The sequence below is a fragment of the Carcharhinus amblyrhynchos genome, unplaced genomic scaffold, assembly GCF_965287045.1.
Source record: "Carcharhinus amblyrhynchos unplaced genomic scaffold, sCarAmb.v2.hapA scaffold_991, whole genome shotgun sequence".
In the NCBI taxonomy this organism is placed as follows: domain Eukaryota; kingdom Metazoa; phylum Chordata; class Chondrichthyes; order Carcharhiniformes; family Carcharhinidae; genus Carcharhinus; species Carcharhinus amblyrhynchos.
The window spans coordinates 1-22,063 of record NW_027650731.1 but is presented as its reverse complement, the minus strand read 5'-3'; the positions used below and the strand labels follow the sequence as shown (position 1 = coordinate 22,063).

The window sequence follows — 22,063 nt, the reverse complement described above, 5'->3', positions numbered from 1 at the left end:
GATTGAAGGGCGTATTGGCCGGAACTCCTGGTTCTGGACACCACACTATCAAAACGGGACTAAAATGGGTTTCACATTTCAGGACCTATTGATTTGATTTATTATTGCCACGTGCACTGACATACGGTGAAAAGTATTGTTTCTTGCGCGCTGTGCAGACAAAGCATACCGTTCATAGAGAAGGAAAGGAGAGGGTGCAGAATGTAGTGTTACAGTCACAGCGAGGGTGTAGAGAAAGATCAGCTTAATGCGAGGGAGGTCCATTCAAAAGTCTGACAGCAGCAGGGAAGAAGCTGTTCTTGAGTCGGTCGGTACGGGACCTCAGACTTTTGTACCTTTTTCCCCCGATGGAAGAAGGTGGAAGAGAGAATGTCCGGGGTGTGTGGTTGGGGGGGGGGTCCTTAATTATACCGGCTGCTTTTCCCCGAGGCAGCGGGAAGTGTAGACAGAGTCAATGGATGGGAGGCTGGTTTGTGTGATGGATTGGGGGCTACATTCACCACCCTTTTGTAGTTCCTTGCGGTCTTGGGCAGAGCAGGAGCCCAGACCGAGCTGTGATCCAATCAGAAAGAATGCTTTCTATGGGGCATCTGTAAAAGTTGGGGAGAGTCCGTAGCGGACATGCCAAATTTCCTTTGTCTCCTGTTGTTGGATTCTCAATGGCCTCAGATGTGAGCTCTGCTTCTCTCTCTCTCTACATAGATGCTACCTGACCTCCCTTAGAATATCCAGCATTTTCCGCTTTGATTTCCAATTTCCAGCACCCATGGTACTCTGGATAAGCAGAGATGGAGAAGGGGTGCTTGAAATTGTGAAGGGGTACAGATCTAGAACGCGTTTCCCTCAAGCTTTAAGAGCCTCGGTTTATCTTCTAACCCCCCCCCCCCCCCCCCAAACGTAAAGAAAATGGCTGTAAGTTAGGAGATGGGGAGAGTGCAGAGGGATCTGGGTGTCCTTGTGCACCAGTCGCTGAGGGTAAGGATGCAGGTGCAGCAGGTGGTAAAGAAGGCAAACGGCCTTCATTGGGAGAGGTTTGGAGTACAGGAGCCAGGGATGTGATATTGTGATTATACAGGGGCCTCGGTGAGGCCACACCGAGAGTATTGTGGGCAGTTTTGGTCTCCTTTTCTGATGAAGGATGTTCCTGCACTCGAGGGAGTTGCAGCGAAGGGTTTCCCGGGCTGATTCCTGGGGACGGATGGACGAGGAGAGATTGACGAGGTTCGGATTGTTTTCACTGGAGTTCGGTGGGGGGGGGAATCTCACAGAGATTTATCAAATTCTAACAGGACTGGACAGGGGTAGATGCAGGGAGGATGTTCCTGATGGTGGGGGGAGTCCAGAACCAGGGGGTCTGAGGATTCAGGGTAGACCATTTAGGACGGAGATGAGACATTTCTTCACCCAGAGAGGGTCTGATCCTCTAAGTTTCTATATGAGGGAGTGGGCGAGGAGGTGATGTTGAATTGGAACGCCCACCTCGGTTTTGTGCCCACTGACCCTCGCTCTCTCCCTCTCCCGATTCTTCCCCCTCCCTCTCCACCCAGCACCTACCGGGCGTCGAACCTGAAGATACCCGGGGAGCAGCAGATCCCGGCCACCAACCTCCAGAACGCCTTCCGGATTATCAAAGAGGTCCAGAAACGTTACAAGACCCGGGAGGCGGAAGAGAAAGAGAAGGAGGTGAGGAATGCGCGGAGGGGAGGGCGGCTGGTGTCGCTGACTTGCTTTTAGAATTTTAATCCAAGTTTATATCAAACACCGATCTTTGGTTGACTAACTCGCTCTCAATTTCTGTACCTTGAGGCTTCTCCTTGTGGGAGGTGCAATGTCAGCATATTCCAGCCAATTTTCATATGTCAACAGTCACGCTGCAGTCACGGCATCCAGCCGGGGGGGGCGCACTTGCCCAAGAGTTTTCTCTCTCTGTCCACAGAGAGTAATGGGTTTTTACAATCTACAACTTGACTCGGTTTAGTGTGGGAGGGTCAGTGCCGAGGGAGCGCCGCACTGTGGGGAGGGTCAGTGCTGAGGGAGCGCCGCACTGTGGGGAGGGTCAGTGCCGAGGGAGCGCCGCACTGTGGGGAGGGTCAGTGCTGAGGGAGCGCCGCACTGTGGGGTGGGTCAGTGCTGAGGGAGCGCCGCACTGTGGGGAGGGTCAGTGCTGAGGGAGCGCCGCACTGTGGGGAGGGTCAGTGCTGAGGGAGCGCCGCACTGTGGGGAGGGTCAGTGCTGAGGGAGCGCCGCACTGTGGGGAGGGTCGGTGCCGAGGGAGCGCCGCACTGTGGGAGGGTCGGTGCCGAGGGAGCGCCGCACTGTGGAGAGGGTCAGTGCCGAGGGAGGACCGCACTGTGGGGAGGGTCAGTGCTGAGGGAGTGCCGCACTGTGGGGAGGGTCGGTGCTGTGGGAGCGCCGCACTGTGGGGAGGGTCGGTGCTGAGGGAGCGCTGCACTGTGGGAGGGTCGGTGCCGAGGGAGCGCCGCACTGTGGGGAGGGTCAGTGCAGAGGGAGCGCCGCACTGTGGGGAGGGTCGGTGCTGTGGGAGCGCCGCACTGTGGGGAGGGTCGGTGCTGAGGGAGCGCCGCACTGTGGGGAGGGTCAGTGCAGAGGGAGCGCCGCACTGTGGGGAGGGTCAGTGCTGTGGGAGCACCACACTGTGGGGAGGGTCGGTGCTGAGGGAGCGCCGCACTGTGGGGAGGGTCGGTGCTGAGGGAGTGCCGCCCTGTGGGGGGGGTTGGTTTGGGTCTGTTGATGTTCCTCTTTGCCCACTCCCCACTGTCCCCCTTTCTCTCTTCAGGGAATCGTTAAGCAAGACTCCCTCATCATTAACCTCAACAGAAGCAATCCCAAACTCAAGGACCTTTACATCAGGCCTAACATTGCCCAGAAGAGGATGCAGGGATCGCTGGAGGCTCACGTTAATGGTAAGTGTTTACAGCGTGGGAACGGACTGGGATCCATCTGAGTGTGGTCACAGGCGAACCAGCCCCTTCCACAGGGCAGCGTTAGGACTGAGTGTGACAGCAGGGTGACACAGTGGGTTAGCGCTGCTGCCTCACAGCGCCAGGGACCCGGGTTCGATTCCCGGCTCAGCGCACAGTGGGTTAGCGCTGCTGCCTCACAGCGCCAGGGACCCGGGTTCGATTCCCGGCTCAGCGCACAGCGAGTTAGCACTGCTGTCTCACAGCGCCAGGGACCCGGGTTCGATTCCCGGCTCAGCGCACAGTGGGTTAGCGCTGCTGCCTCACAGCGCCAGGGACCCGGGTTCGATTCCCGGCTCAGCGCACAGTGGGTTAGCGCTGCTGCCTCACAGCGCCAGAGACCCGGGTTCGATTCCCGGCTCAGCGCACAGTGGGTTAGCGCTGCTGCCTCGCAGCGCCAGGGACCCGGGTTCGATTCCCGGTTTGAGTCACTGTCTGTTCGGAGTCTGCACATTCTCCCCATGTCTGCGTGGGTTTCCTCTGGGTGCTCCGGTTTCCCTCCCACAGTCTGAAAGACGTGCTGGTTAGGGTGCATTGGGCCGTGCTAAATTCTCCCTCAGTGTAACCCCAACAGGCGCTGGGGTGTGGATGACTAGGGGATTCTCACAGTAACTTCATTGCAGTGTTAATGTAAGCCTTACTTGTGACACTGATATATAAACTAAACTCCCCCTCCCTCTCGCCTGCTCCCCTCTCCCTCCCTCCCTCTCTCTCTGTCCCTCTCGCCTGCTCCCCCTCTCCCCCTCCCTCTCGCCTGCTCCCCCCCGCCTCTCTCTCTCTAACGTGTCTGATTTCTCTGCAGGTTTCCGTTTCACGTCAGTTCGAGGGGATAAGGTTGACATTTTGTACAATAACATCAAACACTCCATCTTCCAGCCCTGTGACGGGGAAATGATCATCGTGCTGCACTTCCACCTGAAGGTGCGTCTGACGTGGAAATTACCCCCAGTTCCCCCTCCCTCCCGGCTCCCTCTGTCGCTCCCCCCTCCCAGCTCCCTCCCTCTGTTGCTGCCCTCACCCCTCCCTTGGCTTCCTCCATCGCTCTGCTTTGTTCCCTCCCCCCTCGCCCCTCCTGGCTCCCTCCGTTGCTCCCCACCTCGCCCTCCCCTCCCGGCTCCCTCTGTCGCTCCCCCCTCCCTCCCCCGGCTCTCTCTGTCGCCCCGGTTTGTTCCCCGGCTGTGTTTTGACACCCCCTTTCCGGTTCTCGTCCCCAGAACGCCATCATGTTTGGGAAGCGGAGGCACACGGATGTGCAGTTTTACACGGAGGTGGGAGAGATTACCACCGACCTGGGGAAACACCAGCACATGCACGATCGGGACGACCTGTACGCAGAACAGGTAACGGGCCGGGGCAGTGAGCAACAGTGCTCTCTGTCCAGTCAGTGTACAACACCCCCTTCCCCCGTCCCTGTCAGTCTGGGGGGGGGTTTCAGTGGGGTAACGGGTTGATGCTGAAGGCTGAGGGGTACATAGGAGCAGGAGTAGGCCATCCCTCCCCTCGATCCTACTCCCCCATTCAGTAAGATCATGGCTGATCTTTTCCATGGACTCAGCTCCACTTACCCACCCGCTCACCATAACCCCTTAACTCCTTTACTGTTCAAAAATCTATCTATCCTTGTCTTAAAAACATTCACTGAGGGAGCCTCAACTGGGCAGGAATTCCACAGATTCCCAACCCTTTGTGTGAAGAAGTTCCTCCTCAACTCAGTCCCAAATCTGCTCCCCCTTATTTTGGGGCCATGCCCCCTAGTTCCAGTTTCACCCCCCAGTGGAAACAACTTCCCTGCTTCTATCTTATCGATTCCCTTCATCATCTTATATCTTTCTATAAGATCTCCCCCTCATTCTTCTGAATCCCAGTGAGTATAGCCCCAGTCTACTCAGTCTCTCCTCATAATCCAACCCTCTCAACTCCGGAATCACCCGAGTGAATCTCCTCTGTACCCCCTCCAGTGCCAGTCTATCCTTTCTCAAGTAAGGAGACCAAAACTGTACACAGTAACTCCAGGTGTGGCCTCACCAGCACCTTATACAGCTGGAACATAACCTCGCTGTTTTTAAACTCCATCCCTCTCGCAATGAAGGATAAAATTCCATTTACCTCCTTCATTCCCTGCAAACCAACTCCTTGTGAGCTTTACCCGGGGAGGGGACTGGGTCTGACGTTTCACTCCTTCCACAGATTGGAGGGGTGGGGGTGTCAGTGTGTCGGGGGGTTGGTTATACCCAGGGTTCGGGGGAGGGGGGGGTGTTGCTGGCTCTGATATTTCACACTCCCTGTTCACAGCTGGAGCGGGAGATGAGAGAGAGATTCGAGAGTGTGTGTTGGGGGAGTTCTCTCTGGGGGGGGGGGAGGGTAGGGTGGTCGTGTGTCAGTTTGTCGGGGGGTGTTTATACCCGGAGAGGGGGGGCTGGCTCTGATATTTCACTCTCCCTGTTCACAGCTGGAGCGGGAGATGAGACACAAATTAAAAACTGCGTTTAAGAATTTCATCGAGAAAGTGGAGGCCCTCACCAAGGAGGAACTGGAGTTCGAGGTTCCCTTCCGGGACCTGGGGTGAGTCTGTTTCCCTGATCCCCCCCCTCGCTCCCCGACACCCTCCCCACACTGACCCCATCCCCTCTCCAACCCCATCCCCTGACCCTGTTTCCCTCACTTACCGTATCCCCTCCCCCCGGCAGCGAGTTCCAGGCACCCACCCCCCCTCTGTGGAAAAAATCTGCCTCGTACATCTCTGACTATCCACTCTGTCCCTCATCATCTTGTAGACTTCTATCAGGTCTCCCCCTCAACCTCCAGTGAGAACAAACCAAGTTTCTCCAACCTCTCCTCAGAGCTAATGCCCCTCCATACCAGGGGCAACATCCTGGTAAATCTTTTCTGTCCCCTCTCCAAAGCCTCCACATCCTTCTGGTAGTGTGGGTGACCCAGAATTGAACTCTATATTCCAAGTGCGGCCTCACTAAGGTTCTATAAAGCTGCAACATGACTTGCCAATTTTTAAACTCAGTGCCCCCGGCCGATGAAGGCAAGCATGCCGTATGCCTTCCTGACTACCTTCTCCACCTGCATTGTCACTTTCAGTGACCTGTGTACCTGTACACCCAGATCCCTCTGCCTATCAATACTCTGTGTACCTGTACACCCAGATCCCTCTGCCTATCAATACTCTGTGTACCTGTACACCCAGATCCCTCTGCTGATCAATACTCTGTGTACCTGTACACCCAGATCCCTCTGCCTATCAATACTCTGTGTACCTGTACACCCAGATCCCTCTGCCTATCAATACTCTTAAGGGTTCTGCCATTTACTGTATATTTCCTATCTGTATTAGACCTTCCAAAATGCATCACCTCACATTTGTCTGGAGTGGCCCCTTCTCCCCCTCTTTGCCGCGACTTCCCGAACCACCTCTCTGACTGCCCTCCTGGCTGCCACTCCTCCCCCCCCCCGCCCCCTCCCCCACCTCTCTTGCTCCCTCTATCTATCTTGAGAATTGTTTCTCACTCTTTCTTTCTTTCTCCCTCCCTCTCCAGATTTTAATGGAGCTCCCTACAGAAGTACCTGTATGCTTCAGCCTACCAGCAGTTCCCTGGTCAACGTCACAGAGTGGGTGAGTGTGGGGCTGTGGGTTTGGGGGGGAACCCGGGAGAGTGTGGGGGTGAGGGGGGCGGGGAACCTGGGAGAGTGGGGGTGAGGGGTGCGGGGATCCTGGGAGAGTGTGGGGGTGAGGGGGGGGGAACCTGGGAGAGTGTGGGGGTGAGGGGGGGGAACCTGGGAGAGTGTGGGGGTGTGGGGTGAGGGGGGGGGAGAACCTGGGAGAGTGTGGGGGTTAGGGGGGGAACCCGGGAGAGTGTGGGGGCTGTGGGAGGGGGGGGGAACCTGGGAGAGTGTGGGGGTGAGGGGGGGCGGGGAACCTGGGAGAGTGTGGGGGTGAGGGGGGGCGGGGAACCTGGGAGAGTGTGGGGGTGAGGGCGGGGAACCTGGGAGAGTGTGGGGGTGAGGGGGTGAGGGGCGGGGAACCTGGGAGAGTGTGGGGGTGTGGGAGGGGGGGAACCTGGGAGAGTGTGGGGGTGAGGGGGGGGAACCTGGGAGAGTGTGGGGGTGAGGGGGGGGAACCTGGGAGAGTGTGGGGTGAGGGGGGGAACCTGGGAGAGTGTGGGGGTGAGGGGGGGGAACCTGGGAGAGTGTGGGGGTGAGGGGGGGGAACCTGGGAGAGTGTGGGGGTGAGGGGGGGGAACCTGGGAGAGTGTGGGGTGAGGGGGGGGAACCTGGGAGAGTGTGGGGGTGAGGGGGGGGGAACCTGGGAGAGTGTGGGGGTGAGGGGGGGGGAACCTGGGAGAGTGTGGGGGTGAGGGGGGGGAACCTGGGAGAGTGTGGGGGTGAGGGGGGGGAACCTGGGAGAGTGTGGGGGTGAGGGGGGGGGAACCTGGGAGAGTGTGGGGTTAGGGGGGAACCTGGGAGAGTGTGGGGGTGTGGGAGGGGGGGGAACCTGGGAGAGTGTGGGGGTGTGGGAGGGGGGGGGAACCTGGGAGAGTGTGGGGCTGTGGGAGGGGGGCGGGGAACCTGGGAGAGTGTGGGGGTGAGGGGGGGGAACCTGGGAGAGTGTGGGGCTGTGGGAGGGGGGCGGGGAACCTGGGAGAGTGTGGGGGTGAGGGGGGGGAACCTGGGAGAGTGTGGGGGTGAGGGGGGGGGAACCTGGGAGAGTGTGGGGGTGAGGGGTCTGGGGCTGTGGGCCGATGGGGTGCTGGGAACGTGGGTGAGTGTGGGACAATCCAGAGGGTGGTTGTAGAGGGTTGTTTTTCACACTGGAGGCCTGTGACCAGCCTCAGGGATCAGTGCTGGGCCCACTGTTATTTATCATTTATATTAATGATTTGGGTGAGAATATAGGGGACATGGTTAGTAAGTTTACAGATGACACCAAGATTGGTGGCACAGTGGAGAGTGAAGAAAGTTATTTCCAATTGTAACGGGATCTTGATCAATTGGGCCAGTGGGCTGACCAATGGCAGATGGAGTTTAATTTAGATAAATGTGAGGTGATGCATTTTGGTCGATTGAACCAGGGCAGGACTTACTCAGTTAATGGTCGGGCGCTGGGGAGAGTTACAGAACAGAGAGATCTCGGGGTACAGGTTCATAGCTCCTTGAAAGTGGAGTCACAGGTGGACAGAGTGGTGTGATTCAAATTTTTCTGCAGCAGTTTGCCAGGATTCCAGATTTTTTTTATTGAATTCAAATTCCACCCTCTGTTGTGGTGGGATTCGAACCCGGGTTCCCCAGAACATGCGCTGAGTTTATGGTGTCAGAGTCAGAGAGGTTTACAGCAGGGAAACAGGCCCTTCGGCCCAACCTGTCCATGCTGCTCCTTTTTGTATTAACCCCTAAGCTAATCCCAATTGCCCACATTTACCCCATATCCCTCTATACCCATCGTACCCATGTAACTGTCTAAACGCTTTTTAAAAGATAAAATTGTCCCCGCCTCTACTACTGCCTCTGGCAGCTCGTTCCAGACACTCACCACCCTCTGGGTGAAAAAATTGCCCCCTCTGGACCCTTTTGTATCTCTCCCCTCTCACCTTAAACCTCTGCCCTCTAGTTTTAGACTCCCCTACCTTTGGGGAAAAGATATTGACTATCTCGCTGATCTGTGCCCCTCATTATTTTATAGACCTCTATAAGATCACCCCTCAGCCTCCTACGCTCCAGAGAAAAAAGTCCCAGTCTATCCAGCCTCTCCTTATAACTCAATCCATCAAGTCCCAGTAACATCCTAGTAAATCTTTTCTGCGCTCTTTCTAGTTTAATAATATCCTTTCTATAAAAGGGTGACCAGAACTGTACACAGTATTCCAAGTGTGGCCTTCCCAATGTCTTGTACAACTTCAACAAGACGTCCCAACTCCTGTATTCAATGTTCTGACCGATGAAACCAAGCATGCCGAATGCCTTCTTCACCACTCTGTCCACCTGGGACCCCACTTTCAAGGAGCTATATGAACAAGGTGTGATACGTTTTGGAAGGCGATCAGAAGATTCTTAATTCCAGATGTTTTTTATTGAATTCACACTCCACCACCTGCCGTGGTGGGATTCGAACCCGGGTCCCCCAGAACATCGCCCTGGCTCTCCAGATTACTGGACCAGTGACAATGTCACGAGGCCACTGGCTCCTCACACCTGAGGAAGCTACACTCCTGTCTCTGAGGAATTGAGGGAGTGGGTGGGAAGACGGTTTTGAAACGCTGAGGTGGGCCCGTGTTGGACGCGGGAGCGTGCTGGATGGGCCGATGGCCTCCTCTTCCTCCACCTCCACATCTTCTTCTCCTCCACCTCCTGGTGTTGTGACGCTCCTCTCTGCTCTCTTCCAGCCCCCGTTCGTGGTGACCCTGGATGAGGTGGAGTTGGTGCATTTGAGAGAGTGCAGTTCCACCTGAAGAATTTTGACATGGTCATCGTCTACAAGGATTACAGCAAGAAGGTCACAATGATCAACGCCATCCCAGTCGCCTCGCTGGACCCCATCAAAGAGTGGCTCAAGTAGGAAACTCCCACCACCCCTTCACACAGTCTGGGGGAGGGAGGGGGGATTACTCTGTATCTAACCCCGTGCTGTACCTGTCCTGGGAGTGTTTGATGGGGGGACAGTGTAGAGGGACCTTTACTCTGTATCTAACCCCGTGCTGTACCTGTCCTGGGAGTGTTTGATGGGGGGACAGTGTAGAGGGAGCTTTACTCTGTATCTAACCCCGTGCTGTACCTGTCCCTGGGAGTGTTTGATGGGGGACAGTGTAGAGGGAGCTTTACTCTGTATCTAACCCCGTGCTGTACCTGTCCTGGGAGTGTTTGATGGAGGGACAGGTGTAGAGGGAGCTTTACTCTGTATCTAACCCCGTGCTGTACCTGTCCTGGGAGTGTTTGATGGGGGGACAGTGTAGAGGGAGCTTTACTCTGTATCTAACCCCGTGCTGTCCCTGTCCTGGGAGTGTTTGATGGGGGGACAGTGTAGAGGGAGCTTTACTCTGTATCTAACCCCGTGCTGTACCTGTCCTGGGAGTGTTTGATGGGGGGACAGTGTAGAGGGAGCTTTACTCTGTATCTAACCCCGTGCTGTACCTGTCCTGGGAGTGTTTGATGGGGGGACAGCGTAGAGGGAGCTTTACTCTGTATCTAAACCCCGTGCTGTACCTGTCCTGGGAGTGTTTGATGGGGGGACAGTGTAGAGGGAGCTTTACTCTGTATCTAACCCCGTGCTGTCCCTGTCCTGGGAGTGTTTGATGGGGGGACAGTGTAGAGGGAGCTTTACTCTGTATCTAACCCCGTGCTGTACCTGTCCTGGGAGTGTTTGATGGGGGGACAGTGTAGAGGGAGCTTTACTCTGTATGTAACCCCGTGCTGTACCTGTCCTGGGAGTGTTTGATGGGGGGACAGTGTAGAGGGAGCTTTACTCTGTATCTAACCCCGTGCTGTACCTGTCCTGGGAGTGTTTGATGGGGGGACAGTGTAGAGGGAGCTTTACTCTGTATCTAACCCCGTGCTGTACCTGTCCTGGGAGTGTTTGATGGGGGGGACAGTGTAGAGGGAGCTTTACTCTGTATCTAACCCCGTGCTGTACCTGTCCTGGGAGTGTTTGATGGGGGGACAGTGTAGAGGAGCTTTACTCTGTATCTAACCCCGTGCTGTACCTGTCCTGGGAGTGTTTGATGGGGGGACAGTGTTGAATATGATATCTTCTCCTGCAGCTCCTGTGATCTGAAGTACACGGAAGGGGTGCAGTCACTGAACTGGACGAAGATTATGAAGACCATTGTTGATGATCCTGAGGGGTTCTTTGAGCAGGGAGGCTGGTCATTCTTGGAGCCTGAGGGTGATGTAAGTGGAGTGGATCGAGCGTGGGGAGGGTGGGGGTGACACTCCGTATCTCTGTAACCTCTTCCAGCCCCTCTACACCCCCCCTCCCTATCTCTGAACCTCTTCCAGCCCCTCTACACCCCCCTCCCTATCTCTGTAACCTCTTCCAGCCCCTCTACACCCCCCCTCCCTATCTCTGTAACCTCCTCCAGCCCCCTACACCCCCTCCCTATCTCTGTAACCTCCTCCACTCCCCCCCTACACCCCCCCCTATCTCTTTAACCTCCTCCACTCCCCCCCTACACCCCCTCCCTATCTCTGTAACCTCCTCCAGCCCCCCTAGACCTCCTCCCTATCTCTGTAACCTCCTCCGGACCCCCTACACCCCCTCCCTATCTCTGTAACCTCCTACACCCCCTCCCTATCTCTGTAACCTCCTCCAGCCCCTCTACACCCCTTCCCTATCTCTGTAACCTCCTCCAGCCCCTCTACACCCCTTCCCTATCTCTGTAAGCTCCCCAGCCCCTCTACACCCCCTCCCTATCTCTGTAACCTCCCCCAGCCCCTCTACACCCCCTCCCGATCTCTGTAACCTCCTCCAGCCCCTCTACACCCCCTCCCTATCTCTGTAACCTCCCCCAGCCCCTCTACACCCCCTCCCGATCTCTGTAACCTGCCCCTTCTGTGCCTGGTTCACTCTCCTGTGCCTCTCCCCAGGGCAGTGAGGTTGAGGAACAGGATTCCGAGTCGGAGCTGGAGGACGAAACATTCAATCCCTCTGATGAGGAAGATGATTTTGAAGATGAGGACAGCGATGAGGATTACTCCTCCGAGACGGAGGAATCCGGTGAGTCTCGGGGTCTAGGACAGGATCGGGGGTCGGTGCTGAGGGAGCGCCGCACTGTGGGGAGGGTCAGTGCCGAGGGAGCGCCGCACTGTGGGGAGGGTCAGTGCTGATGGAGCGCCGCACTGTGGGGAGGGTCGGTGCTGAGGGAGCGCCGCACTGTGGGGAGGGTCGGTGCTGAGGGAGCGCCGCACTGTGGGGAGGGTCGGTGCTGAGGGAGCGCCGCACTGTGGGGAGGGTCGGTGCTGAGGGAGCGCCGCACTGTGGGGAGGGTCGGTGCTGAGGGAGCGCCGCACTGTGGGGAGGGTCAGTGCCGAGGGAGCGCCGCACTGTGGGGAGGGTCGGTGCTGAGGGAGCGCCGCACTGTGGGGAGGGTCGGTGCTGAGGGAGCGCCGCACTGTGAGGAGGGTCGGTGCTGAGGGAGCGCCGCACTGTGGGGAGGGTCGGTGCTGAGGGAGCGCTGCGCTGTGGGGAGGGTCGGTGCTGAGGGAGCGCCGCACTGTGGGGAGGGTCGGTGCTGAGGGAGCGCCGCACTGTGGGGAGGGTTGGTGCTGAGGGAGCGCCGCACTGTGGGGAGGGTCGGTGCTGAGGGAGCGCCGCACTGTGGGGAGGGTCAGTGCTGATGGAGCGCCGCACTGTGGGGAGGGTCAGTGCTGATGGAGCGCCGCACTGTGGGGAGGGTCGGTGCCGAGGGAGCGCCGCACTGTCACGGTTTTTCTTCGCTGAGGGTTTGACGTGACTTTGATTCCTCCGGCAGCCAGTGAAGAGTCCTTAGGAAGCGAGGAAGAGAGCGGGAAAGATTGGGATGAACTGGAAGAGGAAGCTCGAAGAGGTGAGTTTGGAATTTTTCCTACATGTACCTTCACCCCGATATATATCGAAACTACCGCACCCGCGTTGCGAATGAACAGTTTGGGGAAATGACAGGGAGGGTCAATGAGGGTAGTGTGGCGGATGTTGTGTACATGGACTTTGGCAAGGCGTTTGAGAAGGTGCCACATGACGGACTGGTCCAGAGAGTAAAATCCCACGGGATACAGGATAACACTGGGTAAACAGCTGGAAGCCTGGCAACATCAGGTTAAAGTCCAACAGGTGTATTTGGGATCACGAGCTTTCGGAGCGCTGCCCCTTTCTCGATAAACCTGTTGGACTTCAGCCTGGTGTTGTGAGACGTTTCTGTGCCCACCCCAGCCCAACGCTGGCGTCTCCACATCCATGTGTATCGACAGCTTGGGCACGAATGTTGGGGGACACAACTGGAGAATTTGGAGATGGCGTAAAGATTGGCGGAGCTGTGGAAGGTGCGAGGGACAGCGTTAATCTACAGAACGATACCCGTGGCTCGCTGGAGCGGGTGATAATGTGGTCGGCGGATTTTAACGCAGGAGGGTGAGGTGATCCGTGGGGTTAGGGTGGATTGGCTGTGCTAAATTGTCCCTTAGTGTCCCAAGATGTGTAGGTTAGGGTGGATTGGCCGTGCTAAATTGTCCCTTAGTGTCCAAAGATGTGCGGGTTAGGGGGACTGGCCATGCTAAATTGTCCGAGTGCCAGGGGATTAGCGAGTTACATGGTGTTAAGGGGATAGGACCTGGATGCGACTGCTGTGGGTGCAGGTTTGATGGGCTGAATGGCCTCACCAAATTTGATTATATCACAAAAGATGGTTGTGGTTGGGGCCTTCCGTCCTAACCCTGTCAGATTTCAAACCATCATAGCTGGGCCAACAACCCATCAAAAGTATTCGAGTTAGGAAGGCGGATCGTGTACATGTCCTACATATACGCGGAGATTTGCTCTCTGCAAACAAGAGGGACATGTTCAAAACTTGTACCTTTTTTAAATTGCTCGGTGACCCTATGGTTCCCCGTCACCGTCCCCATCGTGATCAGAGTCGTCAGCTGGTTAGCACCTTATGTTCTCTCTCGCATGCGCCCCCAAGCACCCTTGCGTGGCCTCTCTCTCGCGCCCCTTTCCAAGCGCCCTTGTGCTCTCTCTCCTCCTTGTGCCCCTCCCCAAGCGCTGCTTCGCGCTAGCTCTCCCTCTCGCCCCACCCCAAGTGCCCTCGTGCGCGCTGTCCCTCTCGCCCGCTCTGTTTCTCTCTCTCTCGCTTTTCCCCCTCGCCCGCTCTGTTTCACTCCCCCTCTCGCTGTCCCTCTCGCCCGCTCTGTTTCTCTCTCTCTCTCTCTCTCTCTCTCTCGCTCTTCCCCCTCGCCCGCTCTGTTTCAAAGAACAAAAACAACCATCCCTTGTGCGCGTGCTCTCCCTCTCGCCCGCCTCTGTTTCGCTCCCTCACGTGCGCTCTCCCTCTGTTCTACCCCCTGGCGCGCGCTCTCCCTCTCACCTGCTCTGTTGCGTCCCCTCTCTCGTGCTCTCCCTCTCGCCTGCCTCTGTTTCGCTCCCTCCCGCGCGCTCCCCCTCGCCCGCTCTGTTTCGCTCCCTCGTGTGCGCTCTCCCCCTCTCCTGCTCTGTTTCGCTCCCTCTCTCGCTCTCTCCCCCTCGCCCGCTCTGTCTCGCTCCCTCCTGCGCGCTCCCCCTCGCCCGCTCTGTTTTGCTCCCTCTCTCGCTCTCTCCCCCTCGCCCGTTCTGTCTCGCTCCCTTGCACAGTATAAATTGGTTTGAAATTTGGTGTTCTTGCGTTTGTTCTGATGAGTGCAAGGCTAAAAGCTTCGGCAGGCGTGCCTGTTTCCTTGGGTTGCCCCCGAGCTGCGGGGCGGGAGTGGGGGAGGTTTAGTATCTGGAGTTGGGAATCCTTTCCGGGAGGAGCAGACTCGGGGAAGGGAGCACGGCCGTGGGGCTGGCGCGGTTCCGACGGGCTGAGTGGCCTCTCCTCCTGGTGCTGTAACCTCTGTCTCGTTGCCGAGCAGCGGACCGCGAGTATCACGAGGAGGAGGAGGATAGCCGGAGCCGGAAGAGGAAAGGACCAGTGATCCGGATCAGCAGCAAGAAGAGGAGGCGGAAATGAGTGAGGGAGGGAGTGAGGGGGGGAGGCTGTTACACATCTCCCCCAGCTCGGACCCTCGGCAGCACACAACAGCGGAGATCTTTTTTATGTTCCTTTCGTCGATCCCCTTTTCCAGTTCCCCTCCTGTCTACTTTTTTTTGTTAATATTTCATAGACCAACATGAGATGTGATGATTTCTACAAATGCTATCGGGTTCCTCCCTCCCCCTCCCTCCCTCCGCCTCCCTCCCTCCCTCTCTCTCTCCGAGGTTTGACAAGAGCTGTCTGTGTGGGTGTGAGGCTGCCTGTCTCCTGTCTGCCTGTGCGTCCGTGTGCGTGTGTCTCCTGTCTGCCTGTGCGTCCGTGTGCGTGTCTCCTGTCTGCCTGTGCGTCCGTGTGCGTGTCTCCTGTCTGCCTGTGCGTCCGTGTGCGTGTCTCCTGTCTGCCTGTGCGTCCGTGTGCGTGTCTCCTGTCTGCCTGTGCGTCCGTGTGCGTGTCTCCTGTCTGCCTGTGCGTCCGTGTGCGTGTCTCCTGTCTGCCTGTGCGTCCGTGTGCGTGTCTCTCCTGTCTGCCTGTGCGTCCGTGTGCGTGTCTCCTGTCTGCCTGTGCATCCGTGTGCGTGTCTCTCCTGTCTGCCTGTGCGTCCGTGTGCGTGTCTCCTGTCTGCCTGTGCATCCGTGTGCGTGTCTCTCCTGTCTGCCTGTGCGTCCGTGTGCGTGTCTCCTGTCTGCCTGTGCTTGTATGTGTGCGTGTCTCCTGTCTGCCTGTGCGTGTATGTATGCGCGTGTCTCCTGTCTGCCTGTGCTTGTATGTGTGCGCGTCTCCTGTCTGCCTGTGCTTGTATGTATGTGTGTCCTGTCTGCCTGTGCTTGTATGTATGCGTGTGTCCTGTCTGCCTGTGCTTGTATGTATGTGTGTGTCCTGTCTGCCTGTGCTTGTATGTATGCGTGTGTCCTGTCTGCCTGTGCTTGTATGTATGCGTGTGTCCTGTCTGCCTGTGCTTGTATGTATGCGTGTGTCCTGTCTGCCTGTGCTTGTATGTATGTGTGTGTCCTGTCTGCCTGTGCTTCTGTGTCTCCCCCGTCTGCCTGTGCGTCTGTGTCTCCCCCGTCTGCCTGTGCGTCTGTGTCTCCCCCGTCTGCCTGTGCGTCTGTGTCTCCCCCGTCTGCCTGTGCGTCTGTGTCTCCCCCGTCTGCCTGTGCGTCTGTGTGTGTGTCCCCTGTCTGCCTGTGTGTGAGAGAGGGTGAATGTAATTCCCCCGTTTTAATCGTTGCTGAGAGACAGCCTTGTCTTTGCGGGGATGTGACGGTGTGGGGTCCACTGCTGGATGTTCGGTGGGGGGAGGGAGGGGTGCAGGGACAGGGGGAGGGAGACACTTGAGGGTGGGGAAGGTTGGGGGGGGGAGGGGAAGGAGGCTGTTTAAAGGAATATTGTTTTTTAAAGAATAGATGATATCCTTTGGCTTGATATCCTGTCCTTTGTGATTTTCAGTTTTGTTTTTTTTTGTATATTGGCCAGAGTCCCTCAGAGGGTGGGGAGGGGGTTGTGGGGGAGGGGGGAGGGGTGTGTTTGGGGACCGTGTGTAAGTGAGGGGGTGCGGGGAGGGGGGGGGGGCGAGGTTGGCGTGTGATGGGGGAGGGAGGGAAGGATAGAGACAGAAGTGGAGCAAATGGGGGATGTGAAGAGGGCTATTTTGGTGGGTTCGGGTTCAGGCCCTGGCCCCCTGTCGGGGGAGGGAGGGATGGGGTGGTGGGGGGGGGGAGCGCGAGCGTCCGTACGCGACGTCCGGTCCCCCCTCTGCCCCTCGACGCAGCCGTCTGCTCCCGCCTCCGGTGGTTGGCCCGTCTCGGGGAGACGGTGGCCTCTCCCTGCCCCCCCCACCCCACCCACCCCGGCTCTCGTGCCTACCCTCTCTCTTTCTCCTGGATTTTCCTCTCTCTCTGGTTTACGAATTATCATGTTATTCCTTTCTCATTAAAAGTACAATTTATATAAAACCACCCACTTGTTCCGGCTCGTTTTCTCTCTCTCTCTCTCTGTAAGAACTCGGGGCAGGACTAGGCTGTCTGGCCCCTCGAGCCTGCTCCAACATTCAATAAACTGGATCTGAAATGGTGCCATTGGCAAGACACAGCGTGAAGGACAGGTCATGTTTTGTGTAGGTTAGGGTGGATTGGCCGTGCTAAATTGTCCCTTAGTGTCCCAAAGATGTGTAGGTTAGGGTGGATTGGCCGTGCTAAATTGTCCCTTAGTGTCCAAAGATGTGTAGGTTAGGGTGGATTGGCCGTGCTAAATTGCCCCTTAGTGTCCAAAGATGTGTAGGTTAGGGTGGATTGGCCGTGCTAAATTGTCCCCTTAGGGTCCAAAAGATGTGTAGGTTAGGGTGGATTGGCCATGCTAAATTGTCCCTGAGTGTCCAAAGATGTGTAGGTTAGGGTGGATTGGCCGTGCTAAATTGTCCCTTAGTGTCCCAAAGATGTGTAGGTTAGGGTGGATTGGCCATGCTAAATTGTCCCTTAGTGTCCAAAGATGTGTAGGTTAGGGTGGATTGGCCGTGCTAAATTGTCCCTTAGTGTCCAAAGATGTGTAGGTTAGGGTGGATTGGCCATGCTAAATTGTCCCTTAGTGTCCAAAGATGTGTAGGTTAGGGTGGATTGGCCATGCTAAATTGCCCCTTAGTGTCCAAAGATGTGTAGGTTAGGGTGGATTGGCCATGCTAAATTGTCCCTTAGTGTCCAAAGATGTGTAGGTTAGGGTGGATTGGCCGTGCTAAATTGTCCCCTTAGGGTCCAAAAGATGTGTAGGTTAGGGTGGATTGGCCATGCTAAATTGTCCCTGAGTGTCCAAAGATGTGTAGGTTAGGGTGGATTGGCCGTGCTAAATTGCCCCTTAGTGACCAAAGATGTGTAGGTTAGGGTGGATTGGCCGTGCTAAATTGCCCCTTAGTGACCAAAGATGTGTAGGTTAGGGTGGATTGGCCATGCTAAATTGCCCCTTAGTGACCAAAGATGTGTAGGTTAGGGTGGATTGGCCGTGCTAAATTGCCCCTTAGTGTCCCAAAGATGTGTAGGTTAGGGTGGATTGGCCATGCTAAATTGCCCCTTAGTGTCCGGGATGTGTAGGTGAGGGTGGATTGGCCATGCTAAATTGTCCCTTAGTGTCCAAAGATGTGTAGGTTAGGGTGGATTGGCCATGCTAAATTGTCCCTTAGTGTCCAAAGATGTGTAGGTTAGGGTGGATTGGCCGTGCTAAATTGTCCCTTAGTGACAGGGGGGCTAGCGAGGGTAAATCATGCAGTTTTGGTGATAGGGCCTGGGTGGGATTGTGGTTAGTGCAGACTCGATGGGCTGAATGGCCTCCTTCTGCACCGTAGGGTTCTATAATCAGGTGGAATTCTTTGAGAACATTACATGCACAGTGGGGAACCTGTAGACGTGTATCTGGATTTCCAGAAGGTATTTGACAAGGTGCTGCACCGAAGACTGCTACGTAAGATAAAGGTGCACGGTGTTACGGGTAATGTGTTAGCATGGATAGAGGAACATAGAACATTACAGCACAGTACAGGCCCTTCGGCCCTCGATGTGCCGAGCTGTGTCCGATCCCAAGATCAGTCTATCCCACTCCCTATCATTCTGGAGTGCTCCATGTGCCTATCCAATAACCGCTTGAAAGTTCCTAAAGTGTCCGACTCCACTATCACAGCAGGCAGTGTATTCCACACTGCAACCACTCTCTGAGTGAGGAATCTACCTCGGACATCCCTCCTATATCTCCCACCATCAACCTTATAGTTATACCCCCTAGTAACAGCTCCATCCACCTGAGGAAATAGTCTCTGCACGGCCACTCTATCTTGTAGACTTCTATCAGGTCTCCCCTCAACATCTAGTGAGAGCAAACCAAGTTTCTCCAACCTCTCCTCATGGCTTATGCCCTCCATACCAGGGGCAAACATCCTGGTAAATCTTTTCTGTCCCCTCTCCAAAGCCTCCACATCCTTCTGGTAGTGTGGGTGACCCAGAATTGAACACTATATTCCAAGTGTGGCCTTACCAGTGTCTCGTCCAACTTCAACAAGACGTCCCAACTCCTGTATTCAACGTTCTGACCGATGAAACCAAGCATGCCGAATGCCTTCTTCACCACTCTGTCCACCTGTGACTCCACTTTCAAGGAGCTATGAACCTGTACCCCGAGATCTCTTTGTTCTGTAACTCTCCCCAACGCCCGACCATTAACTGAGTAAGTCCTGCCCTGGTTCAATCGACCAAAATGCATCACCTCGCATTTATCTAAATTAAACTGCATCTGCCATTGGTCAGCCCACTGGCCCAATTGATGAAGAGTAGAGTGTTGCAGTGATGAACGACTGCATTAGTATTAGTTGGAAAATATGTCTTTATTATAAAATGGGGAGGGAGGGAACGTTCGATACCTCACACCGTCACCTCCGGGGGAATGGACTTACGAGCTGGGAAGGAGGTTCCCTGCTGCAGGGTTAGACTAAGGGTCTTGACGCCCTGAGGTTGATCTGGAAGCCATAATCGCACGCAGGGCAACCACACCTTCCACAGTCACTGCCAACTTCCCGATCACCACTGATTCCTCCCCGGGCTCCACAACTGAGGATCAGAGAGAGAAACAACAGTGTTACAGACCGGAATCTAATCGAGGGGTTCGGGGGGGGGGGGTTTATATACAGAATAACAGATACCCGGGAGTGAGTTACAGACTGGAATCTAATCGAGGGGTTCGGGGTGGTTTATATACAGAATAACAGATACCCGGGAGTGAGTTACAGACTGGAATCTAATCGAGGGGTTCGGGGTGGTTTATATATAGAATAACAGATACCCGGGAGTGAGTTACAGACTGGAATCTAATCGAGGGGTTCGGGGTGGTTTATATACAGAATAACAGATACCCGGGAGTGAGTTACAGACTGGAATTTAATCGAGGGGTTCGGGGTGGTTTATATACAGAATAACAGATACCCGGGAGTGAGTTACAGACTGGAATCTAATCGAGGGGTTCGGGGTGGTTTATATACAGAATAACAGATACCCGGGAGTGAGTTACAGACTGGAATTTAATCGAGGGGTTCGGGGTGGTTTATATACAGAATAACAGATACCCGGGAGTGAGTTACAGACTGGAATCTAATCGAGGGGTTCGGGGGGGTTTATATATAGAATAACAGATACCCGGGAGTGAGTTACAGACTGGAATCTAATCGAGGGGTTCGGGGGGGGGGGTTTATATACAGAATAACAGATACCCGGGAGTGAGTTACAGACTGGAATCTAATCGAGGGGTTCGGGGGGGGTTTATATACAGAATAACAGATCCCCGGGAGTGAGTTACGGACTGGAATCTAATCGAGGGGTTCGGGGTGGTTTATATACAGAATAACAGATACCCGGGAGTGAGTTACGGACTGGAATCTAATCGAGGGGTTCGGGGTGGTTTATATACAGAATAACAGATACCCGGGAGTGAGTTACAGACTGGAATCTAATCGAGGGGTTCGGGGGGGGTTTATATACAGAATAACAGATACCCGGGAGTGAGTTACAGACTGGAATCTAATCGAGGGGTTCGGGGTGGTTTATATACAGAATAACAGATACCCGGGAGTGAGTTACAGACCGGAATCTAATCGAGGGGTTCGGGGTGGTTTATATACAGAATAACAGATACCCGGGAGTGAGTTACAGACTGGAATCTAATCGAGGGGTTCGGGGTGGTTTATATACAGAATAACAGATACCCGGGAGTGAGTTACAGACTGGAATCTAATCGAGGGGTTCGGGGTGGTTTATATACAGAATAACAGATACCCGGGAGTGAGTTACAGACTGGAATCTAATCGAGGGGTTCGGGGTGGTTTATATACAGAATAACAGATACCCGGGAGTGAGTTACAGACTGGAATCTAATTGAGGGGTTCGGGGTGGTTTATATATAGAATAACAGATACCCGGGAGTGAGTTACAGACTGGAATCTAATCGAGGGGTTCGGGGTGGTTTATATACAGAATAACAGATACCCGGGAGTGAGTTACAGACTGGAATCTAATCGAGGGGTTCGGGGGGGGTGGTTTATATACAGAATAACAGATACCCGGGAGTGAGTTACAGACTGGAATCTAATCGAGGGGTTCGGGGGGGGGGGTTTATATACAGAATAACAGATACCCGGGAGTGAGTTACAGACTGGAATCTAATCGAGGGGTTCGGGGGGGGGTTTATATACAGAATAACAGATACCCGGGAGTGAGTTACAGACCGGAATCTAATCGAGGGGTTCGGGGTGGTTTATATATAGAATAACAGATACCCGGGAGTGAGTTACAGACCGGAATCTAATCGAGGGGTTCGGGGTGGTTTATATACAGAATAACAGATACCCAGGAGTGAGTTACAGACTGGAATCTAATCGAGGGGTTCGGGGTGGTATTTGGTGAACTTACTATCAAACTCCTCCGCGATGATGTCCTTCCCGGTCTGATACATCCTGCTGATCGGCACGTAGGCGTATCCGACCTCGACACAATCCTCATTGGCATCCAGTGGTTCACTGACTATCGTGAATTTTAACCTGGGCACAGGAGGGAGGGGGTGAGTGTTAGCGATCGCCTTCGCGCTGTCCCTGAGGCTCGATCTCAGCGCGTGAACACCGAGCGTGGATGGGGAAGGGTGTGGGAGTAGCGGGAGGAGGTGTGGGGGGGTGGTGCATGAACAGGGGATGACCACGGCAGCTCACGGACGCAACGTGGAGAGATACGGGTAACTTTGGCGGACCGCAGGACGATCGCGAGGGAGCCGGCGGTGGCTGCGGACGTGTATAAACCTCAGTCCGGGGACTGAGGACACAGTCTGGGGGGAGCTGTGTCCAAACTCTATCGGAGTGCCCAGGGGTGAATCCTCCTGCCCTCGGGGGAGGTCAGCGGATTCCCAAGGAAATTCCGGAGGTGTGGAAAAGACCCAGTCGGGTGGGGGGGGAGTGAGAGTGAGTTCGGGAGGGGGAGTGAGGGGAGGGGGACTGAGTTGGTGGGACGGTGGGGGTGGGGGGGGGAGGGTTCGGAGATTTACCTGCCCTTGTTGGGATCAGATTCCCGGATGAGCGAGGACAGGAATTCCCTCTGGATTTGGTCTGTTCCGGGTCGGAGGCGGATCACTGCGGAGACAACGTGGGAAGAATTAAACCGAGTGAGAGACGGTGAGACCCCCCCCCCCCCACTTACTGACTGGGACACAGAGCGCAGGGGGAGGCGGAGAACCCCCTCCACTCGGAAATCCTACCCCCCCCCCCGACCCCAGAGACACCCATCCCCCACCAGGAGACCCCACTCAGAGAGACCCCCCCCCCCCGCAATCTCACACTGGGATCCGGGTGAGACCCTCACACCGACTGGGACACAG

General features: G+C 55.6%; 2 protein-coding genes across 2 annotated transcripts in view; one reads left to right on the top strand and one right to left on the bottom strand.

The window, feature by feature from the left end:
- supt16h (SPT16 homolog, facilitates chromatin remodeling subunit) overlaps nt 1-14,892 on the top strand; it is a 39,923-nt gene extending 25,031 nt beyond the window's left edge. The window contains 12 exon segments of the mRNA XM_080184882.1: nt 1,548-1,683; nt 2,798-2,924; nt 3,784-3,902; nt 4,196-4,321; nt 5,431-5,551; nt 6,527-6,603; nt 9,368-9,407; nt 9,410-9,536; nt 10,739-10,868; nt 11,565-11,694; nt 12,449-12,523; nt 14,559-14,892. Coding sequence (XP_080041008.1) covers nt 1,548-1,683; nt 2,798-2,924; nt 3,784-3,902; nt 4,196-4,321; nt 5,431-5,551; nt 6,527-6,603; nt 9,368-9,407; nt 9,410-9,536; nt 10,739-10,868; nt 11,565-11,694; nt 12,449-12,523; nt 14,559-14,656 — 1,306 coding nt within the window. The 3' untranslated portion in view covers nt 14,657-14,892.
- A 4,149-nt stretch (nt 14,893-19,041) lies between these two features.
- On the bottom strand, nt 19,042-21,818 carry LOC145340413 (X-linked retinitis pigmentosa GTPase regulator-interacting protein 1-like; the record flags this gene model as incomplete). The annotated part of the gene is made up of 3 exons (XM_080184883.1): nt 19,042-19,260; nt 21,112-21,239; nt 21,734-21,818. Coding segments are annotated over 3 exons (332 nt in total), but the record flags the coding sequence as incomplete, so codon positions are not given.
- Between the last annotated feature and the right edge of the window lie 245 nt (nt 21,819-22,063).